Source organism: Pongo abelii, chromosome 11, assembly GCF_028885655.2.
Source record: "Pongo abelii isolate AG06213 chromosome 11, NHGRI_mPonAbe1-v2.0_pri, whole genome shotgun sequence".
NCBI classification, from domain to species: domain Eukaryota; kingdom Metazoa; phylum Chordata; class Mammalia; order Primates; family Hominidae; genus Pongo; species Pongo abelii.
Genome location: NC_071996.2, coordinates 75,948,380 through 75,965,465, shown reverse-complemented (window position 1 = coordinate 75,965,465; position 17,086 = coordinate 75,948,380). Strand labels below are relative to the sequence as shown.

Sequence of the window (17,086 nt, the reverse complement as noted above, 5' to 3'; positions counted from 1 at the left end):
TATATTTTAATATATAACTTTAAATTATATAATTTGATATACAATTTTATATTCTACATGTATTATAATATATACATATATTATAATTCTGAAGCCATATGTATACATAGCCACATTATTGTTAATTTTACATATAAATACCAGTATGTATAAGCATATGTATGCATGTGTATATATGTATATATACACAAATATACCAAAAATTAATAGATAGATATAAAAGAAATGTTTTGAAAACAAAGCACTTGGGAGAAATGGCTGACTCCAGGCTTAGGGTAGAGAATGTGTAAGAGTGAGCCTGTAACATTGGATCTTACCAGAAAACAAAGACCACACTGGGGCCAAATTTTAATGCTAATAGTTGCACATGTAGTGTAAGTGCTACCATATAAAACAAAATACAGATTGGAAAAAAACAAAATGTTCATGGCTTTCAGCTTTGAGTGGTATCTCTTTTGTTCCTTGCTCCTTCCCTCAAATGCTTACATCACCTGGATGTTATAACAGATAAAGGACTTTCTCTGGAATGTGCCAGTTCCTCTGCAATCAGGAGTCCATCCCTTATAGTCCCAGTCAGATTCCTGGCTCTTTACTGCCACCCCAAGCTCTAGTCTCTCTTCCGTTGTCTCACAGCAACGGCTCCTAGAAAGTTTTCTTGCCCCCTGCTTTTCCTCCTCCTTCCCCAACCTTGTAGTTATCTAAGGAGTCCTTCTCCACCCACAGGATTCCCATGCCCTTCAGTTAAAACTTCAGGGGTTTCTAACATCCATGCAGGATCATCCAAGGCCCTGGTTTCCTACTGTCCCACCGCCTCATTCCTTCTGAACCTGCTCTCCACCCTTCTTCGCCCCCAGTGCAACCCCCTGATCCACACAAACACTCAGACCCCTTCCAGCCCTGCCAGCCTCCCTGTTCAGCAGGGTTCCTACAGTAAGCCACATCAGCCAGGCTGGACCCAGCACCCAAGATGCCCTTGTTCTCCCTGCCAGAACCTTATCAACAACCCGCTCTTCTTCTTTGACTCCTAAGGCAAAGTCAGCTTAAAGAGGGAAAAAAGGAATAAAGTCCTCTCTCTGGTGTTTGGCCTAGCTTTGCCTCTTTGGAGCTGTGTGATACTGAGCATTTTTCTCAACTTATCTGGATTTACTTCCCCATTCTTTCAGACACCTAATGGATGTGAGGTTAGCATTAACATAAAACCTCCTATTCCCCTCAGGACTGAGTACCTAATACTGTCCCCATACTCCCATCTTCTCCTAAAGCACTGAGACCTCTAGTTCCATTCTCCCAGTGACCTCATTTCCTTCCTGGGGCAATCAGAAGTCCCCTCTCACTTTCTTCTAAAAGCAAAACAAAACAAAAACAAAACCTTCCAGCAAAACACTCTAACTGCAGCCTTTGCCCTTCATTGTGAAAGCCTTTTTAGTTCATATTTCATTTCTTAACTCCTAAGTAAGAATCAAAACATAGATACCATCTCTACCTCAGAAAACTCTATCTCAGGTTGAAGAAACAAATATGAAAGCAGTTCCTGGGCACAGCCACCCTAACACCACTTTTCACAGCTAGCTGTGAAAACCAGAGTTCTCTCCACTTAGGAAGGCCTGTGGAGCTCTGCAGTGGGCCCCGTGGGCTCCCACAGTCGAGGCTGAGGCTGGGCAACTAACCTAAGGCTCCTTAGTATAAAATGGGATCATCACAAAACCCAGTAGCTCACCCATGTTTTAAAATGTCTGGTAATGGGAAAATGCCAATTTGTTTTTTTCCCTTCATTCCTGCTGAGAACATTATTTTTGGGTTTTCATCTTAGTTCCCCCATTAGATTGTAAATCCTTTAAGGATAAGGCATCCAAATCAACTGTTATAGTTAATTTTTAATGAAAACCACCATTAGTTCTACTTCCTATTAAAACATGGTATCACCTGAACTTTTCTAAATAAGCGTCAATTTATATGAACTCTGAACATTTAAGCTCCCCAGTTACATATCCAATAAGGTTGGATTATAATTTGGGTTAAGACCCAAAAAGTTTACAAAAACAAAGTTACTGATTTCTTTTTGATCTACATAGAATACCAGTTGTACAACTTCATTTAGCTTGTTCTTCTCCCCAGATGAGTATGGGGTAAACATGGCTTCTCAAATAACTCTAGAACAGACACAGCAAACTTTTTCTGTGAAGTGCCAGGTTGTAAACATCTTAGGTTTTGTGAACCATATTGTCTCTGCTTATTTAACAACCCTTTCCATAATGGAAAAAAAAAAAAATATTTAGTTCATATGCCATATGAATAAAGTCTGCAGCAGCAGGTAGCCCACAGGCTGTAGTTTGCCAACCCCTGGTCTAAAGAATTGAACAGCCAGTGTGGTGGTGGCTCTTGCCTGTAATCTTATGACTTTGGGAGGCTGAGGCAGGAGCATCCCTTGAGCCCAGGAGTTTGAAACCAGCCTGAGCAACATAGCAAGACCTGTCTCTACAAAAAATAAAAAATAAAAAAAGAATTGGGCTATGAGAGCTTTTAGACCATGCCTTTTTTGTTTTGATTCTCACAGTCCTGGAACAAGCCTCAAGGCACAGCATGCATTTAATGTATGTTTGAATGGTTGATAAAAGTAAGCCAGGTATTGCAAAGCACATCATGAAAGAAAAGAAAACACTACAAAACTTCATGGGCACGTATTGTTTTCGATCAGGCACTGTGGTTGTCTCAGCCCATTTTCTGATCACAGGTATTAGTCCTGTCACCTAGTGAGGTCCTTTCAAACGAGCTGACCTTAGAACTTCAGAAACTTCAGTCAAAAGGGAGACTTTTTTAGAAAAGGTGGAAATGGCCTTTTATTTAAATATGAGGAAAAAATTAGAATTAAGTACAGTAAGATTATTTTTAAAAAAGCAGACAAGTTAGAACAAACATTTTATTATTAAAATAAACTTTTGTATAAAAGCATTACAGATCAAAAGCTGTATTTACACTTATCGATTCAAGGTCCAATTATGCATCAAACATTGAATGGCACAGGAATGGTTTACACATGCAAGTAAATTGGACATACGAACACTTAGATTCCACCTCTACCAAATAACTTGATTAATGCAAAGAGGAGGGGGAATACTGACACAGGAAATCTGCCCAGAAACTAGACTGGCAGAGATGTCAGGTTAACAAACTGCTAAAAGTTACATCTCCAAAAAGGCACTTATCATTGTTATAAAAGTGCTTAAAATCTAAACTTGAACGCTGTGCCTGGTTTATAAATTTACAAGAAACTGCAAAGAACCACAGACTAGTTTTTAATATCAAGTTTCCATACAAAATTGTCCAAGAATTTATTTGCAATACCTTACATGTGAACTGAAATAAACTTTGCAAACTACAATTATACTAAAGTTTTATACTGAAAATTCAAATCAGCTTACTCATAATTTCCAGATAGCTCTTCCATCATTATTTTAAGTATTACATTGCCCACCAACCTTTGAATCATGATTGTGTAAGCTGGACGCACCACTTACCCTTCGGGCAGAAGAAATTAGGAGAAATTAAGTCTCAACTGTGACAACAACTTGTAACATAAGCGCAATACTAGGGATTGAGAGGCATCAATCTGCAATAATTACCTAATTTTTCCACATGGTTTTAAGACTTTTGTGCCTTGATTCTATTAAAAATTTCAACTGGTATGAATGCTAAATCATACTCGTTTTTGTATAAACAAGTTAGAAGGCTCTTCTCTGAAATTCAATAGATCTAGTTAGTTAATACTGTTATTGTGTTTCCAAGTGCTTAGGTTTTATGAGGGCTATTTCAACACCAAGTAAATAAAATATGCTTTCATAAAACTGTAATTTAAAAGAAATTCACAAACTAAGCGGTTGGAGAGGAGCATTGGAAATAGACGGGGATGCTATGAGATGGGGGTTGGGAGCAGAGAAGAAACTGCAGGAGGGCAAAGTGTAACTAGCAATATACCTTCTGTGACGCTCCAGAAACACATGTCTGCTAAGATTAACTTGATTGGAGTTTCTTATGAAACAGGCTGATCATCAAGATTTTTAACTCAGGTTTCAGTGAAAAAATTGGAAACTTTTACAAGAAAGATTTGAGAAGTAGAAGGCAGGCAGCCAATTTTCCAGATATTATGCCTGCATTTCAAATTCCTGTTTCAGGCTGTGAAAAACAAAAGGAAACGTGTCAGGACATAGTTTTCAACCAAAGAATTCTCTTTTGAAAGCCTAATTCATTTTTAAAAACATTTTTATTGAGTTATAACATCACTATGGTCAGGTGCACACATCTTCAAGTATATAATCTGACTTTTTCATACACACCCACCTACCCATGTTACCACCACCTAAGTGAAGACAGAAAATGTTCCCATCCCTTCCTGTGTTCCAGTCAGTCTCCACTGGAAGATAACCAGAGATAACCACTCTTCTGACATCTATCATCTTTTCATTAAGACATAAATGAATATAAAATTCAGATGTGGAAGAGAAAAAAAAACACCCACTACCTTTTCAAGTAGGCATGCACATTCCCAAAGCCATGATATTTGGCTAAATACACAAGGACCCCAGTCGCACACCGTCCATCTCGCTGCCGGCAGAAACTGCAGTTGCAGATTCCTCGACAAGGCGGGCAATGCCAGTTCTGGAGGATTGTCAAACGGCACAGTGAAGTTAAACCTTACCTCCCCGCCAACTTATCTACATTACATTTAACCCCTTCTTTATGGTTAAAAATTTATATGATTAATATGTATTAGTCATGCCTAATGCTTCCTTCCAGGAGTGGAAGTTACAAGCAGCTACCAGGGATAAATGGAGCAGCAACTTCCTAGGGACAGTTCAGACCCGAGTATCGTAGAAGTGGCTCATGCCTATGCAGCACCATCACTCTGAATTCATTTGTGTTCTGAATTAAGAGCACCCTGGGCCGGGCGTGGTGGCTCACACCTGTAATCCCAGCACTTTAGGAGGCTGGAGGCGGGTGAATCACGAGGTCAAGAGATCAAGACCATCCTGGCCAACGTGGTGAAACCCCGTCTCTACTAAAAATACAAAAATTAGCTGGGTGTGGTGGCGCGTGCCTGTAGTCCCAGCTACTTGGGAGGCTGAGGCAGGAGAATCGCTTGAACCCGAGAGGAGGAGGTTGCAGTGAGCTGAGATTGCGCCACTGCCCTCCAGCCTGGCAACAGAATGAGACTCCATCTTAAAAAAAAAAGAAGAGCACCCTATAACAGAAAGGGCCCCACCCCTTCACCAATGCCTTTTTCTGGCCTCATCACAGTTTGTGGCTGACCTTCAAGCCCACAGGACCAACCCCTGGCAGGCACCTACCGGATCCAGCAGAGCATCCCTGACCTCTTCACCATAACGGTTTCGAAGGCAGGGGCCACAGAACTGGCCTCGAACGCCCCAGCAGTCTGGGTTTCTGCAGTTTGTTTTGGTATCAATAGTTTTCTGACGGCATTGATGACAAGTAGAGCCCTACAAATAAGCAATTAAGAAAAAAACAAAAAAAACACTGTTTTTCAACAGAGAAAATGGCATATTTACAGAATGTCCCTCTTCGTAGTATAGGCTTACATTTTGTCTATGAATCTCTGCATACACATGTACATGCCAGGGTATGAAAAATAACTCAACCAGGTGCAGTGGCTCACACCTGTAATCCCAGCATTCTGGGAGACTGAGGAGAGTGGATCGCTTGAGCCAAGGAGTTCAAGACCAGCCTGGGCAATATGGCAAAACCCCATCTCCACTAAAAATATAAAAATTAGCCTGGTGTGGTAAAACCACTTTCCTTTAAGAAAAGGTCTTATTAAAAAATAACCTACCCAAATCCACTTTTATCTTTGGTGTACCACCACACCCCAGCACCTAGCTATGTATAAATATATGTTGAATGAATTGATTTCTAAATTAGGAGAAAAGATTTACCACGACTACAGACTTACTAAGCAGATAATTCCACTGTAAAAGAGGGCTAAATCCCAGGGATACTGTAAAACTTCTCCTTCCTTGTGTGAAAAAAACATATAGGCACATATTTCACATGCTAGGCCCTTTAGAACCTGGGCAACACTTAGGGACAGAGAAGCTCTCTTCCTCTCACAGATGTTTACATTCTCAGGTGTAATTTAGAGGCTCTCACCAGTGAACGGTTATATATCTTCTCTCGAGAATTGCTGCAGATGTTCTCCAACTCTTCCTCTGTAATTTCTTCCACTGGGCGAATTATATGTGGAAGGGTCATGGATGATCTGGAGCGACGACTTCTGGGCAGGTCATCTTCCTGCATTACAAGGAACACAAAACACAGAGCTTCAAAACTGAAAAACTGATTGAAAGAGATTCAAAACTGAAAAACAGAGATTCAAATATGAAACACAGAGATTCAAAACTGGCTCTCCCCAGCTTTGAATCTCAGATACTTGACTTGTAATTTCTTCACACAAACTTCAACCTGGGTATCTCTCCTAGAGCTTATGGTAGGGGAACAGGCCATATGCTTACTGTAGCCATAACTGGACATTTTGGAAACGATGCCTACAATTAAGAAGAGATGAAGTAAACCCAATTCTCACCTGCTAATAAAATTACCAAGTAAGCTTATGTGACGTTTACAATTCTGAGTGGTTAGAGGAAAACATTTACTATGGATCGCCTGGTGTTAAAGATGTGTGTGTACCTGTGCTGTGTATGATGCTAGGCCTACCGAAGATGAGAATCAGAAGAGCAAGTACCAATGCGGAGAACTCACATTCATGTAGCCGTCCATGGTCTTCCTCTTTCTCACCAACATGTACTTATCCTCTTCCTCCTCTTCCTCCATGGGTAGAGCGTCAAGGGACCCGAGGATCCGGGACCTTGACCTGGTAAGAGGACGAGCTCTCCGTTCAGGGTTTCTCCTGGAAGCAACACCTGGGAATGTACGCCTTCGCGGTCTCCTTGATTGCTAAACAAAGCACGCACAAGGGAATCCATTTATTCCTTAACAAAGAGAAGTAGTACTTTGGGGAATTCATAGCTTCTCCTTAAGGATGTTTTAAGTAAAGAGAACTCTATTTTTTCTTTTTTTTTGTCCTTTGCATAATGCATGGCAAAATGAGCCTAAAACCTATATGGCCATCTTAATTTTGCTTTTGTAATACCAAGCCCAGTTTCTTTCAACTTGAGAGATGAGCTATTTATTCTTTCACTTAATGAAGATGTAAGAAATGATCTTCTGTTCTAAAAAAAAATATTTTCTCTGATGTCTCTTGACCCTGTAGAAACACATTCAGTTTCTACACTGCAAAATAGAGGGGTATCTGTAGGGTTTCCCTCTATCTTTCCTTTCCTCAGGGAAAGGCAGGAAAAAGAAATCTTTTCTATCACAGCAGACACACCAAATCTCCCTGAGTTGTACCAGCTTAATTCATCAGAATGCAACTGTATATGATACCAAGCTATGACTTGATAAGAAATTGTGATTTTCTTCTTTTATTTTCATTCTCCAATTTTAAAAACATCTATTGCACATCTACCATGTAGGAGGAATGTGCTCACACTGGAGAACAGAAAAAAGTTTTCAATCTTCATTACCTGCCCATGAGGGGCTTAGTCTAGCTGGGAAGGAAAGAAATAACCAATCAAAAGGAGTTTAGTGCCACAGGAGCACAGCAAGGAGAGACCAAACTGCCCAGGATTCAAGGAGGATCATCCAGAGATCTGTCAGGGGGTTTCCTCTAGGTCCCCTTCGTTTGTCTAGAAGGCCACACAAATAAAGAAATTAGATTTTTAAATACAACACAGATCTACCTTAGGTGTGCCCAAAACACTACTATATATAAACAAGGACTGGTACTTACTGAGTCGGAGCCTGGGAGGGGATGTCTTCCACGGAACGAGCCAGGGAAGCTTTCTAATTCAGACATGAGTTTTGCAAGCTAAAAAGGGAGGAAATTAAACTGATATCATAGGCTTAGAATAACTGTTGAAAATGAGCAACTAACTTCTGGAAAATACTCAAGTACATCTCATGGTTTTATATTTGACAGTAAGCTGACACATTCAAAGTTTCTGATTTCCCCTATACACTTAACCAGGCCTTTAACAGATTAAAAAAAGTAGTTCAGGGAAAGAAACACATTTTGAGGCACACATTGAAGACTTCACAGGTAAACAAAAATAACTTTTTCTTCATGTAACAGAAAAAAATAACTTTTTTGCGTGATGGAACAGATTTAAGTAATGAGTTGCTAAGAGAGGAAAAATTAATTCTAACACAAGGTCAGATACCTACCATTGCTTTGTTTTGCTTTATATTTAAAGCCCTTTTCTCCAAAAAATTCATGCCACTTTCATCTTCTGAATCGGAGTTGGAATCAGTCACAGAATTCTCTGAGGGCTGGGGGGACTCTGCTTTTTTGTTGGTTGCTCCCCTGGTACTTCGTGCTGGAAACTTCATCGCCACCCTGAGAGGTCCAGAGTGCCTGCACTGGCTGCGGGTCCTACAGCCTTCCCGAACTGACTGCAGCCTCTAATCACAACAATTGAGTCATTAGGACTTGATCAGCAGACAAGCTGCATCAGTATGACTACAAAGTCCCTTTTCAATGAGACATTTGTATGAAATGAATTTTAACTGAACATTGACACCTCTGGGTAACAAAATCAGGAACCACAAAGAGTACAACAATCAACAGAGTGCAGTTTAATTCCAAGTAGCCTATCTGGACCACATTGTTATAAGCTATTTTCATAGTCCCTAGGCCTGTGGTTCTGAGCCTTTTTTTAAATGTTAAAATTCCTACCACCTGCTTTTCATTGCTTTAGAAACAGATCTTTACGTATTTTAAAAGAATTCTGACAAGAACAAATGTGTTCTCCTGGCTGGGTGCAGTGGCTAACGTCTGTAATCCCAGCACTTTGGGAAGTTGAGGCGGGTGAATCACTTGAGCCTAGGAGTTCGAGACCAGCCTGGGCAACATCGTGAAACTCCGTCTCTGCAAAAAAAAAAATACAAAAATTAGCTGGGCATGATGGCACACGCCTGTGGTCCCAGCTACTTGGAAGGCTGAGGTGGGAGGATGGCTTGAGCCCAGTTGGCAGAGGCTCAGTGAGCCATGTTCGTGCCACTGTATGCCAGGCCTGGGTTACAGAGCCAGACCTTGTCTTGAAAAAAAAAAAGGGAAAAAAATGTGTTCCCCTACAAATATGGCTTCAATGTTTATGGCAATATTAAACTATATTAACATATCTCAATTCTCTACTTTAAAAAATATATAATAAAATATACATAAGATTTATCATTTTAACCATTTCTAAGTATACAGGTCAATGGCATTAAATACACGTACATTGTTGTGCAGCCATCACCACCATCCATCTCCAGAATGTTTTCATCTTCTCTAACTAAAACTCCATCCATACCCATTAAACAGTAATTCCTCATTCCCTCTTTCCCTCCGCCCCGGCAACCATCATCCTGTTTTCTATCTATAAATTTGACTTCTCTAGGTACTTCTCTAATCTACTTTTAGAAGCTCAAAATAAAAATATTTCCAGATTCCAAAACTAATATAGGTTTTCATCATTAAAAATTTATCCAAATTAGCCATAGGGTAATGTAAATCAAAATCACAATGAGACGCTGCGTGCAGTAGCTCATGCCTATAATCCCAGCACTTTGGAAGGCCGGGGCAGGCAGATCACCTGACGTCAGGAGTTTGACACCAGTCTGGCCAACATGGTGAAACCCCGTCTCTACTAAAAATACAAAAATTAGCCAGGCACAGTGGCACATGCCTGTAATCCCAGCTACTTGGGAGGCTGAGGCAAGAGAATCGCTTGAACCCAGGAGGCGGAGGTTGCAGTGAGCTGAGATCACACCACTGCACTCCAGCCTGGGCTTCAGAGCAAGACTCTGTCTCCCAAAAAAAAACAAAAAACAAACAAACAAAAAAACACAAAACATAATAAGACACCACTTCATAGTAGAGCTAAAAAGCAAAAGAAGGCTGGGTAGGGTGGCTTACATCTGTAATCCCAGCTCTTTGGGAGGCTGAGATGGGCAGATCACCTGAGGTCAAGAGTTCGAGACCAGCCTGGCCAAGATGGCAAAACCCTGTCTCTACTAAAAATATAAAAAATTAGCCAGGTGTGGTGGCACGCACCTGTAGTACCAGCTACTTGGAGGCTGAGACACAAGAATCGCTTGAACCCAGGAGGCGGAGGTTGTGGTTACAGGAGCCAAAATTATGCCACTGTACTCCAGCCTGGGTGACAGAGTGAGACTCTGTCTCAAAAAAAAAAAGCAAAAGGAAAATAAAAAAAAGTATTAGCAAAAATTTGGAGAAACTGTATCCCTCACACACTGCTGGTAGGAATGTAAACTGGTGTAGCCACTTTGTCTATTTCTCAAAAGGTTAAACAGTTACTACATGACCCACAATTCTACTCTTATGTATATACCTAAGAGTATACGTCTACAGAAAAACTTCTACATGAATGTTCACAGTAGCATTATTCATAATGGGTAAATCAAATGTGGTTGATTCACACAACAGAATATTCTGCAATAAAATGAAGAACTAACACATGCCACAACATAAATAAACCTTGAGATCATTATCCTAAGTGAAAGAAGCCAGTCACAAAAGACCACATATCATGATTCAATTTTTATGAAATATCCACAACAGGCTAATCTATGACAACACAAAGCAGACTGATGGTTGCCAGGAGCTGGGGGTATTGGGAAAGAATAGGGAGTGACTGTTAACGAGTACAGAGTCATTTTTTGGGGTCATAAAGGTATTCCAAAATTGACTATGGTAATGGTTGCAGGTAAAAAAAAAAAAAGAGAGAGAAGAAAAAAAAATCACCCATAAAGTCCCAGAATTTCACCCACAAAGACTCAGTTTTAACATTAAAATATTTAACAAGGCCAGCAAGGTGGCTCTTGGCTGTAATCCCAGCACTTTTGGAGGCCGAGACGGGAGGATTGCTTGGGCCTAGGAGTTCAAGACCAGCCTGAACAACAAAGTGAGCCCACATCTCTATAAAAAATTTTTAAAAGTTCCCAGGCATGGTGGCACACGCCTGTAGTCTCAGCTACTGGGTAGGCTGAGGAGGGAGAATCCCTTAAGCCCAGGAGGTGGAGGCTGCAGTGAGCCATGATCACACCAGTGCACTCCAGCCTGGTTGACAGTGCAAGACCCTGTCTCAAAAAAGTCTTACATGCCCACAAACAGCTTTTTGTACTTTTAGTGTCCATGGATTGAGAGAGTACAAAACAACAAAAACCTTACATGAGTTCCTAACAATTATAATGAATTGGCATTTTATTAATCATGACAGTATCTTCAAAGAACTGAAACACTGCCCAGAAATTATTCAGGCTATTGACAATGTTTGTGTCACATCCAGATCTGCAGACTGGTCCCCCTGCAACAAACTCCAGTAAGCACTGATTTGGACCAAAACACTCCTTGGCCAGGCACTGCCACGTGTATCAATGTTACTCAAACCGTGATCCTCAGGCAGTGGATCCATGTCAGACCAGTGAGTTGAAGAGCATGCACTTGATTATCAGTGAATGCACTGCTTCCTTTGTCGAGAAAGTCTTTGGAACAGGAGAATGTGTGCAGAATTAAACAGTATGCTCAGAAAGAGTGGGACCGAGGCACAGCACAACAGTGGCAGCAGCAGTTAAAGGAAGGTAGCGTGCATAGGAAAAGCCAACCAAGGAGCAAAAGTAGCAGCAGGAAGGGCCCTCAATGTCATTATCTGCAATGGAGCTCCTGCACATAAGTTATCACAGGTTTTCAAGATGCAGCCACAGATCTACTATGAGACCAACATTTATCAAAGGTCTGCTCTATGACAGGCACTAGGCTGGGCACTTGAACTTAAATGCAAATATAGATAATATTTAGGACTAGTGTGCTTCCTGATTAGGCTGGATTTTTGTGATAATGAAAATCTGGAGATTGGCCAATTTTATCTTACCAGTTTCCAAATTTTCAGAGCCTACAAAATGTTCATGATTTGTAAGTCTGACTACATTAGTAAACACTGCTTTAAGACACGAGGAAAATACTCAAAATTTTTAAAAGGTCAACAAAGTCTGCTGGCATGACTAAAATCAAAATCATAAGAAAAATTTTTTTAAAAATATGTCATGCCTCTAAATGTATCTTACTTCTTGAAACTGGTGAAACTCTCAAACTCACCATTCCATCTTGTATCTCACTCTCTGAGAAACCGCAAAATGATTCATCGTCAGAGTCGGCATGAAAAATACTGGCCAGTTCGTTAGTGACATCTGGCCTTGGTTTCTGTAAAAATCCACAATGGTCTAATACATCTTGCACCTCACTTTCTGAAAAGCCGCAGAAAGATTCATTATCAGAGTCCTCATAAAAAACATTTGCCAGTTCTTCACTGATATCTGACCTGAATTTAGGTTTCTGTAAAATAAATAAATAAATGTGGTTGTGCATTTTTTTTCTTTTTCAAGAACCAATTTTCCATAAACCGTGCAGAGAGCAAATCACATTTACAAGTGCACTACAAGAGAACAGCTTTTGTTACAAAGAAAAGTGGTTCAGAGGTTTACAAATGATTTCTGAGTTGTTATGGCAAATCATCATGCATGTTAGGTTAGGCGACATTTCAAAAGGATAGAATAAGTAGCTAATCTACCTCCAACAATTACTACCTAGAACCACCGCAAAAAGTGAAATGAAATTATAGTGCATACTGTATTTTCATAACGGCTGTATAGAAATGTAGGCAAAAAGCAAGCAGTTTTAATCACGCACAAAGCATCTGGGGCATTTTGAGCACTGCAGACTCAATTCTGTTTATTCTCAGGCAGCACTTACCGTGTTTGCAAAATTATCAGAAGCAAAGCTGTCACAACTGTCATCAGAGGATGACGAGGTTTCCATGGAAATCAACTTCACATATCTGAATTTCTTTAAGTTCTTCTTTACTCTGAGATCTTTCTGCTGCAAATGGAAATAGCAATCCTATTAAGTGTGATGCTTACTTTATTTAACTAAAGACATCATTTTTTTTTAGTTTAGTAGGTTCAAACAGCACAGAGTAGATATGTCCATTTATCATAACCTACATAGAAAAGGAAGTCTGTTAACTGCTACAAAAAATTTTTTCTTTCTTTTTTTTGTAAGAAGCAGGATCTCGCTCTGTCTTCCAGGCTAAAGTGCAGTGGTGAGATCATAGCTTACTACAACCTGGAACTCCTGAGCTCAAGCAAGCCTCCCGCCTCAGCCTCCTGAGTAGACAGGACTACAGGCATGTGCCACCATGCCCAGCTAACTTATTTTATTTTTTTTAGAGATGGGGTCTTGCTATGTTGTCCAGGTTGTTCTCAAACTTCTGGGCTCAAGCGATCCTCCCACCGGAGCCTCCCAAAGGGCTTGGATTACAGGCATTAGCTACTGTACCTGGACCCAAAAATCTTTAAAACCAGGTCAAATTCTTTTTTTTTTTTTTTTTTTTAGACGGAGTCTCGCTGTGTCGCCCAGGCTGGAGTGCAGTGGCGCGATCTTGGCTCACTGCAAGCTCCGCCTCCTGGATTCACGCCATTCTCCTGCCTCAGCCTTCGGAGTAGCTGGGACTACAGGCGCCTGCCACCACGCCGGGCTAATTTTTTGTATTTTTAGTAGAGACGGGTTTTCACCGTGTTAGCCAGAATGGTCTCGATCTCCTGACCTCATGATCCGCCCGCCTCGGCCTCCCAAAGTGCTGGGATTACAGGCGTGAGCCACCGCGCCCGGCAGAAACCAGGTCAAATTCTAAGAAAGGATCCCTTTGCAGGAAAATTGTAAAGACATTTATCAATTTATTCAAACATCTGTAGAGCTACCTCTCAACCCACCTTTATGAGCCCCTAATCTTTAGCTCTTAGCATTATACTGAGCTCCACAGATTTTAATGCTAAACTCCTAAAATCCAACCGGTTTTTTAAAAAAAATTAAACTGTACTTCTAAAAGGAAATTTCAAAAGTACAAAATGGCAGAAAGATTTTTCTCCCTCAGCCAAAATCAAGCTAATGAGGTATTTTTATGTAAGCTTTGGGCTATGTACTGTGATGCTAATTTCACAAACTACAAAAACTGGGCAGGACCTCTACTTCAAGATGGCAGGCTTCCAAGCAGGCCCCGTTCCAATCAAGAGGGCTATCGTGATTTCCACAGAAGTCCTTACAAAGCAAATACATCAAACCCTTCAACATATGGTTCAAGGAGCCAAGTTAAAGGTCAAATAGCACTCCAAATGCAGGTGGGATACCTGATTCCATTTTAGCACCCTATTACTTGAGGCTGTCATTCAGTTCTTGCTGCTGTCCCTTTGCTATACAAGACTTAAGTTTTTAAAAGTCCTTTTATAAAGTGCAAATTACTTATATAGAAATGCTTCATTCATTCATAAATACTGAACAGCCTGGCACTGCTCTCAGAAAATGCAATTGGCATCTATCTTGTGTAAAAAAAGGATAGTGGTTTGTCATTTCTTAATATTTAACGAGATTTCTTAAGTGTTGCATTAGGTCCTGTGTTTTTATTCTCTTAAATGGGGCCATGGAACAGCAGAAGTGATTCCTTATACTGAAAACTTTGAAAGGGCAAGCTCTGCTATAGATTCTACAAAATATGCTAAGATGTAAGATGTCAGGTGACCAGAACATTCTTGCCCTCCTTCTTTGCCTAACATTATGTATTTCAGTCTCTTGCAAATAAAGTTATTTTCATGATGATGGCACCCCCAACATCCCTATACCCCTAACTAAACTCTGTTCAATCATCTTAGGAAGTTTTTGTCTTTTGCCCTCTTAACAAGGCAGGACAATGTGTAAAAGGTAGAGCTACTAAATATAAAGGTTAGGTGTATGTGTAGGGGGGTGGCTCACACCTGTAATCCCAGCGCTTTGCGAAGCCAAGGTGGGAGGATCACTTGAGCCCACGAGTTCGAGACCAGCGTGGGGAACATGGTGAAACCCCGTCTCTACTAAAAACACAAAAATCTGCCGGGTGTGGCGGTGCGCACATGTAATCCCAGTTACTTGGGAGGCTGAGGTGGGAAGACTGCTTGAGCCCGGTAGGCTGCAGTGAGCTGTGATTGTGCCACTGCACTCCAGCCTGGGACACAATGAATGTTAGAAGCTGAAAAGGATCTCAGATCCCATTTTCCAGATGAGGATATTCAAGGCCCCAGGAAGGTGTAATAAACTGCAAGATCACAGGGGCAGGAAGGAGAACTCAAGTCTGCCATCTTCTTAAACAGCAGTGTTCCTCGCATTACTGCAGGAATTATCACCCTTTACTCATCAATCTACCTGCAAGCAGTCAGAGGCCCCAGACAGCCTCAAAGGCGGCATTCTATTGGAAGCTGTCCGAGAAATACATGCTGAGCTTTAACAAGTCAGCACAAGCCAAGAGTTATTTACCAGGCAAATGTATCTTTGGAGGAAAAGCCACAAAAAAAGCAGCAAGGCAAATAGTCAAGACGGAGATGAACTTCTTTGGCAGGTAAGTAATAACTAATACCATTTATAGTAGGCGTTTTTCGTGCCAGGCACTATGTTAAGTACACTTCCACGTCAGGTTTAATTCTTTGCAACAAAGGTGCTATCGTTATTCTCACTTAGCCAATGAGGAAACTGAGGCTCAGGAAGGCGAAATGGATTACTCAAGTCCCATGGCGGCTCAAATTTGAACCCAGGCATGTCAGGTTCCAAGACCAGCTACACATGGTTTTCTTCATTCGGAAAGCCAATGCCCAGCTCCACCGGGGCGGCGACTCAGCTCTGAAACCACGCCCCATCGCACCCACCCCCGCGAACCTGTCCTCCCCCGCGTGGGTCCCTAACCCCTGATATTTATTTTAAACATGTCATTGTCTTCCGTTTCACCCAACCCCCACTCTTCTACCGTCTCCAAGAGCCCGACCCTACGTTCTGGCTTCCGTTAGAGCAAAAAGTAACGTTCCACCCAGAGCAACGTCCTGCAGCCAAGAGTAAGGCTGGGGGGTTGGGGGTTGGGGTGGAGGAAGTGGGAAACGAGCAAATGGTCGGCGAACGGTTTGGCCCACCAAGCCCTTTAAATGCACTTAACCACGGCCCGGGACTACGGTCGCTTCACACTGCGTGCGCAACCCAAGTTCTAGGAGACCGGTTCGCAAGACCTCACACCTCAAACGCGCTGGCCCTCAGCGGTTAGAAGCGGACGCGTCTCTTGCCGGGCGGGGTGCGCGCCCAAGGGCCACCCACTGAGCGCGGGTATAGACGCGGCGAGCCACGCACTGGCTCCGAGTTGTGTGCGGGAAGGGCTGAGCAGCTGCGGGACAACCTCCTAGGGGGCAGGCAGGCCGGCTCTGCCCGGCAGGCACAATCGGGACCGGCCAGCCCTCCCGGCCGCTGTCTGGCCTTTGGCGGACGCACGTGCCTAGGGCTTTCCAGCGCTGCTAGCCATCCTGCAAACGACTCAAGTCTCCACGCCGCCCGCACTTCGGGTGCGCACGCCACGCAGGAACGTGACCCTCAGTTATCCCAGGTGCATAAAATCAGGGGCTTGCCCAAGCGGGCAACGCCTAGGCAGGCCACCAGTTGATAAAGCAGCGCTAGGCTGCGGAGTTGGATAGGGTCGCCCCGCGCCCGCTTGCGTCCAGCACCCACCGCGCCCGCCCCTCGGGTTCGCCCGCCCAGCCCTCACCGGCACGCGGCGAGCGTCCATGCTGGTGGCGGGTGCCCAGATCGGCGTTTGGAGCGGGGAGAGCGGAGCAGCCGCGCGGTCAGCGATCCCACAGCAGGAGGAGCAGCAGCAGCGCGGCGGGCAGGCGGGGCGCGCCGACCGGGGCCCGGAGGGGCGGGGCTCGGGCTGTCTTTCCCGCGTTGGGACACAGGTCCTGCAAGCTGTGGTAACGGCCAGACATGGCGCAAGACTAGATGGCCCCCTGGAAAAAACACGACCCCCCTATATATTCTGACCTCAAAGGATAGCCTTGGCCACTCCTAAAATCCTCTTTGAGAAAGGGGCACTTTAAGGGCTACGGCGACCACTCTCCT

General features: G+C 42.6%; 1 protein-coding gene across 2 annotated transcripts; it reads right to left on the bottom strand.

The window, feature by feature from the left end:
• Positions 1 to 2,903: 2,903 nt before the first annotated feature.
• CDCA7 (cell division cycle associated 7) lies at positions 2,904 to 16,874 on the bottom strand. 2 transcript variants are annotated; one of them, XM_002812593.5, is made up of 10 exons: positions 16,734 to 16,874; positions 12,881 to 13,006; positions 12,227 to 12,463; positions 8,293 to 8,529; positions 7,859 to 7,936; positions 6,769 to 6,963; positions 6,160 to 6,300; positions 5,343 to 5,492; positions 4,517 to 4,653; positions 2,904 to 4,170 (listed from the first exon to the last, which is right to left on the bottom strand). In XM_002812593.5, the coding sequence occupies exons 1-10, from the start codon at positions 16,752 to 16,754 to the stop codon at positions 4,140 to 4,142; spliced, it is 1,353 nt and encodes a 450-aa protein (XP_002812639.1). In that variant the 5' UTR covers positions 16,755 to 16,874; the 3' UTR covers positions 2,904 to 4,139. The 2 variants fall into 2 exon arrangements, with proteins under 2 accessions (XP_002812639.1, XP_002812641.1); XM_002812595.5 differs by lacking the exon at positions 12,227 to 12,463.
• Positions 16,875 to 17,086: the final 212 nt, after the last annotated feature.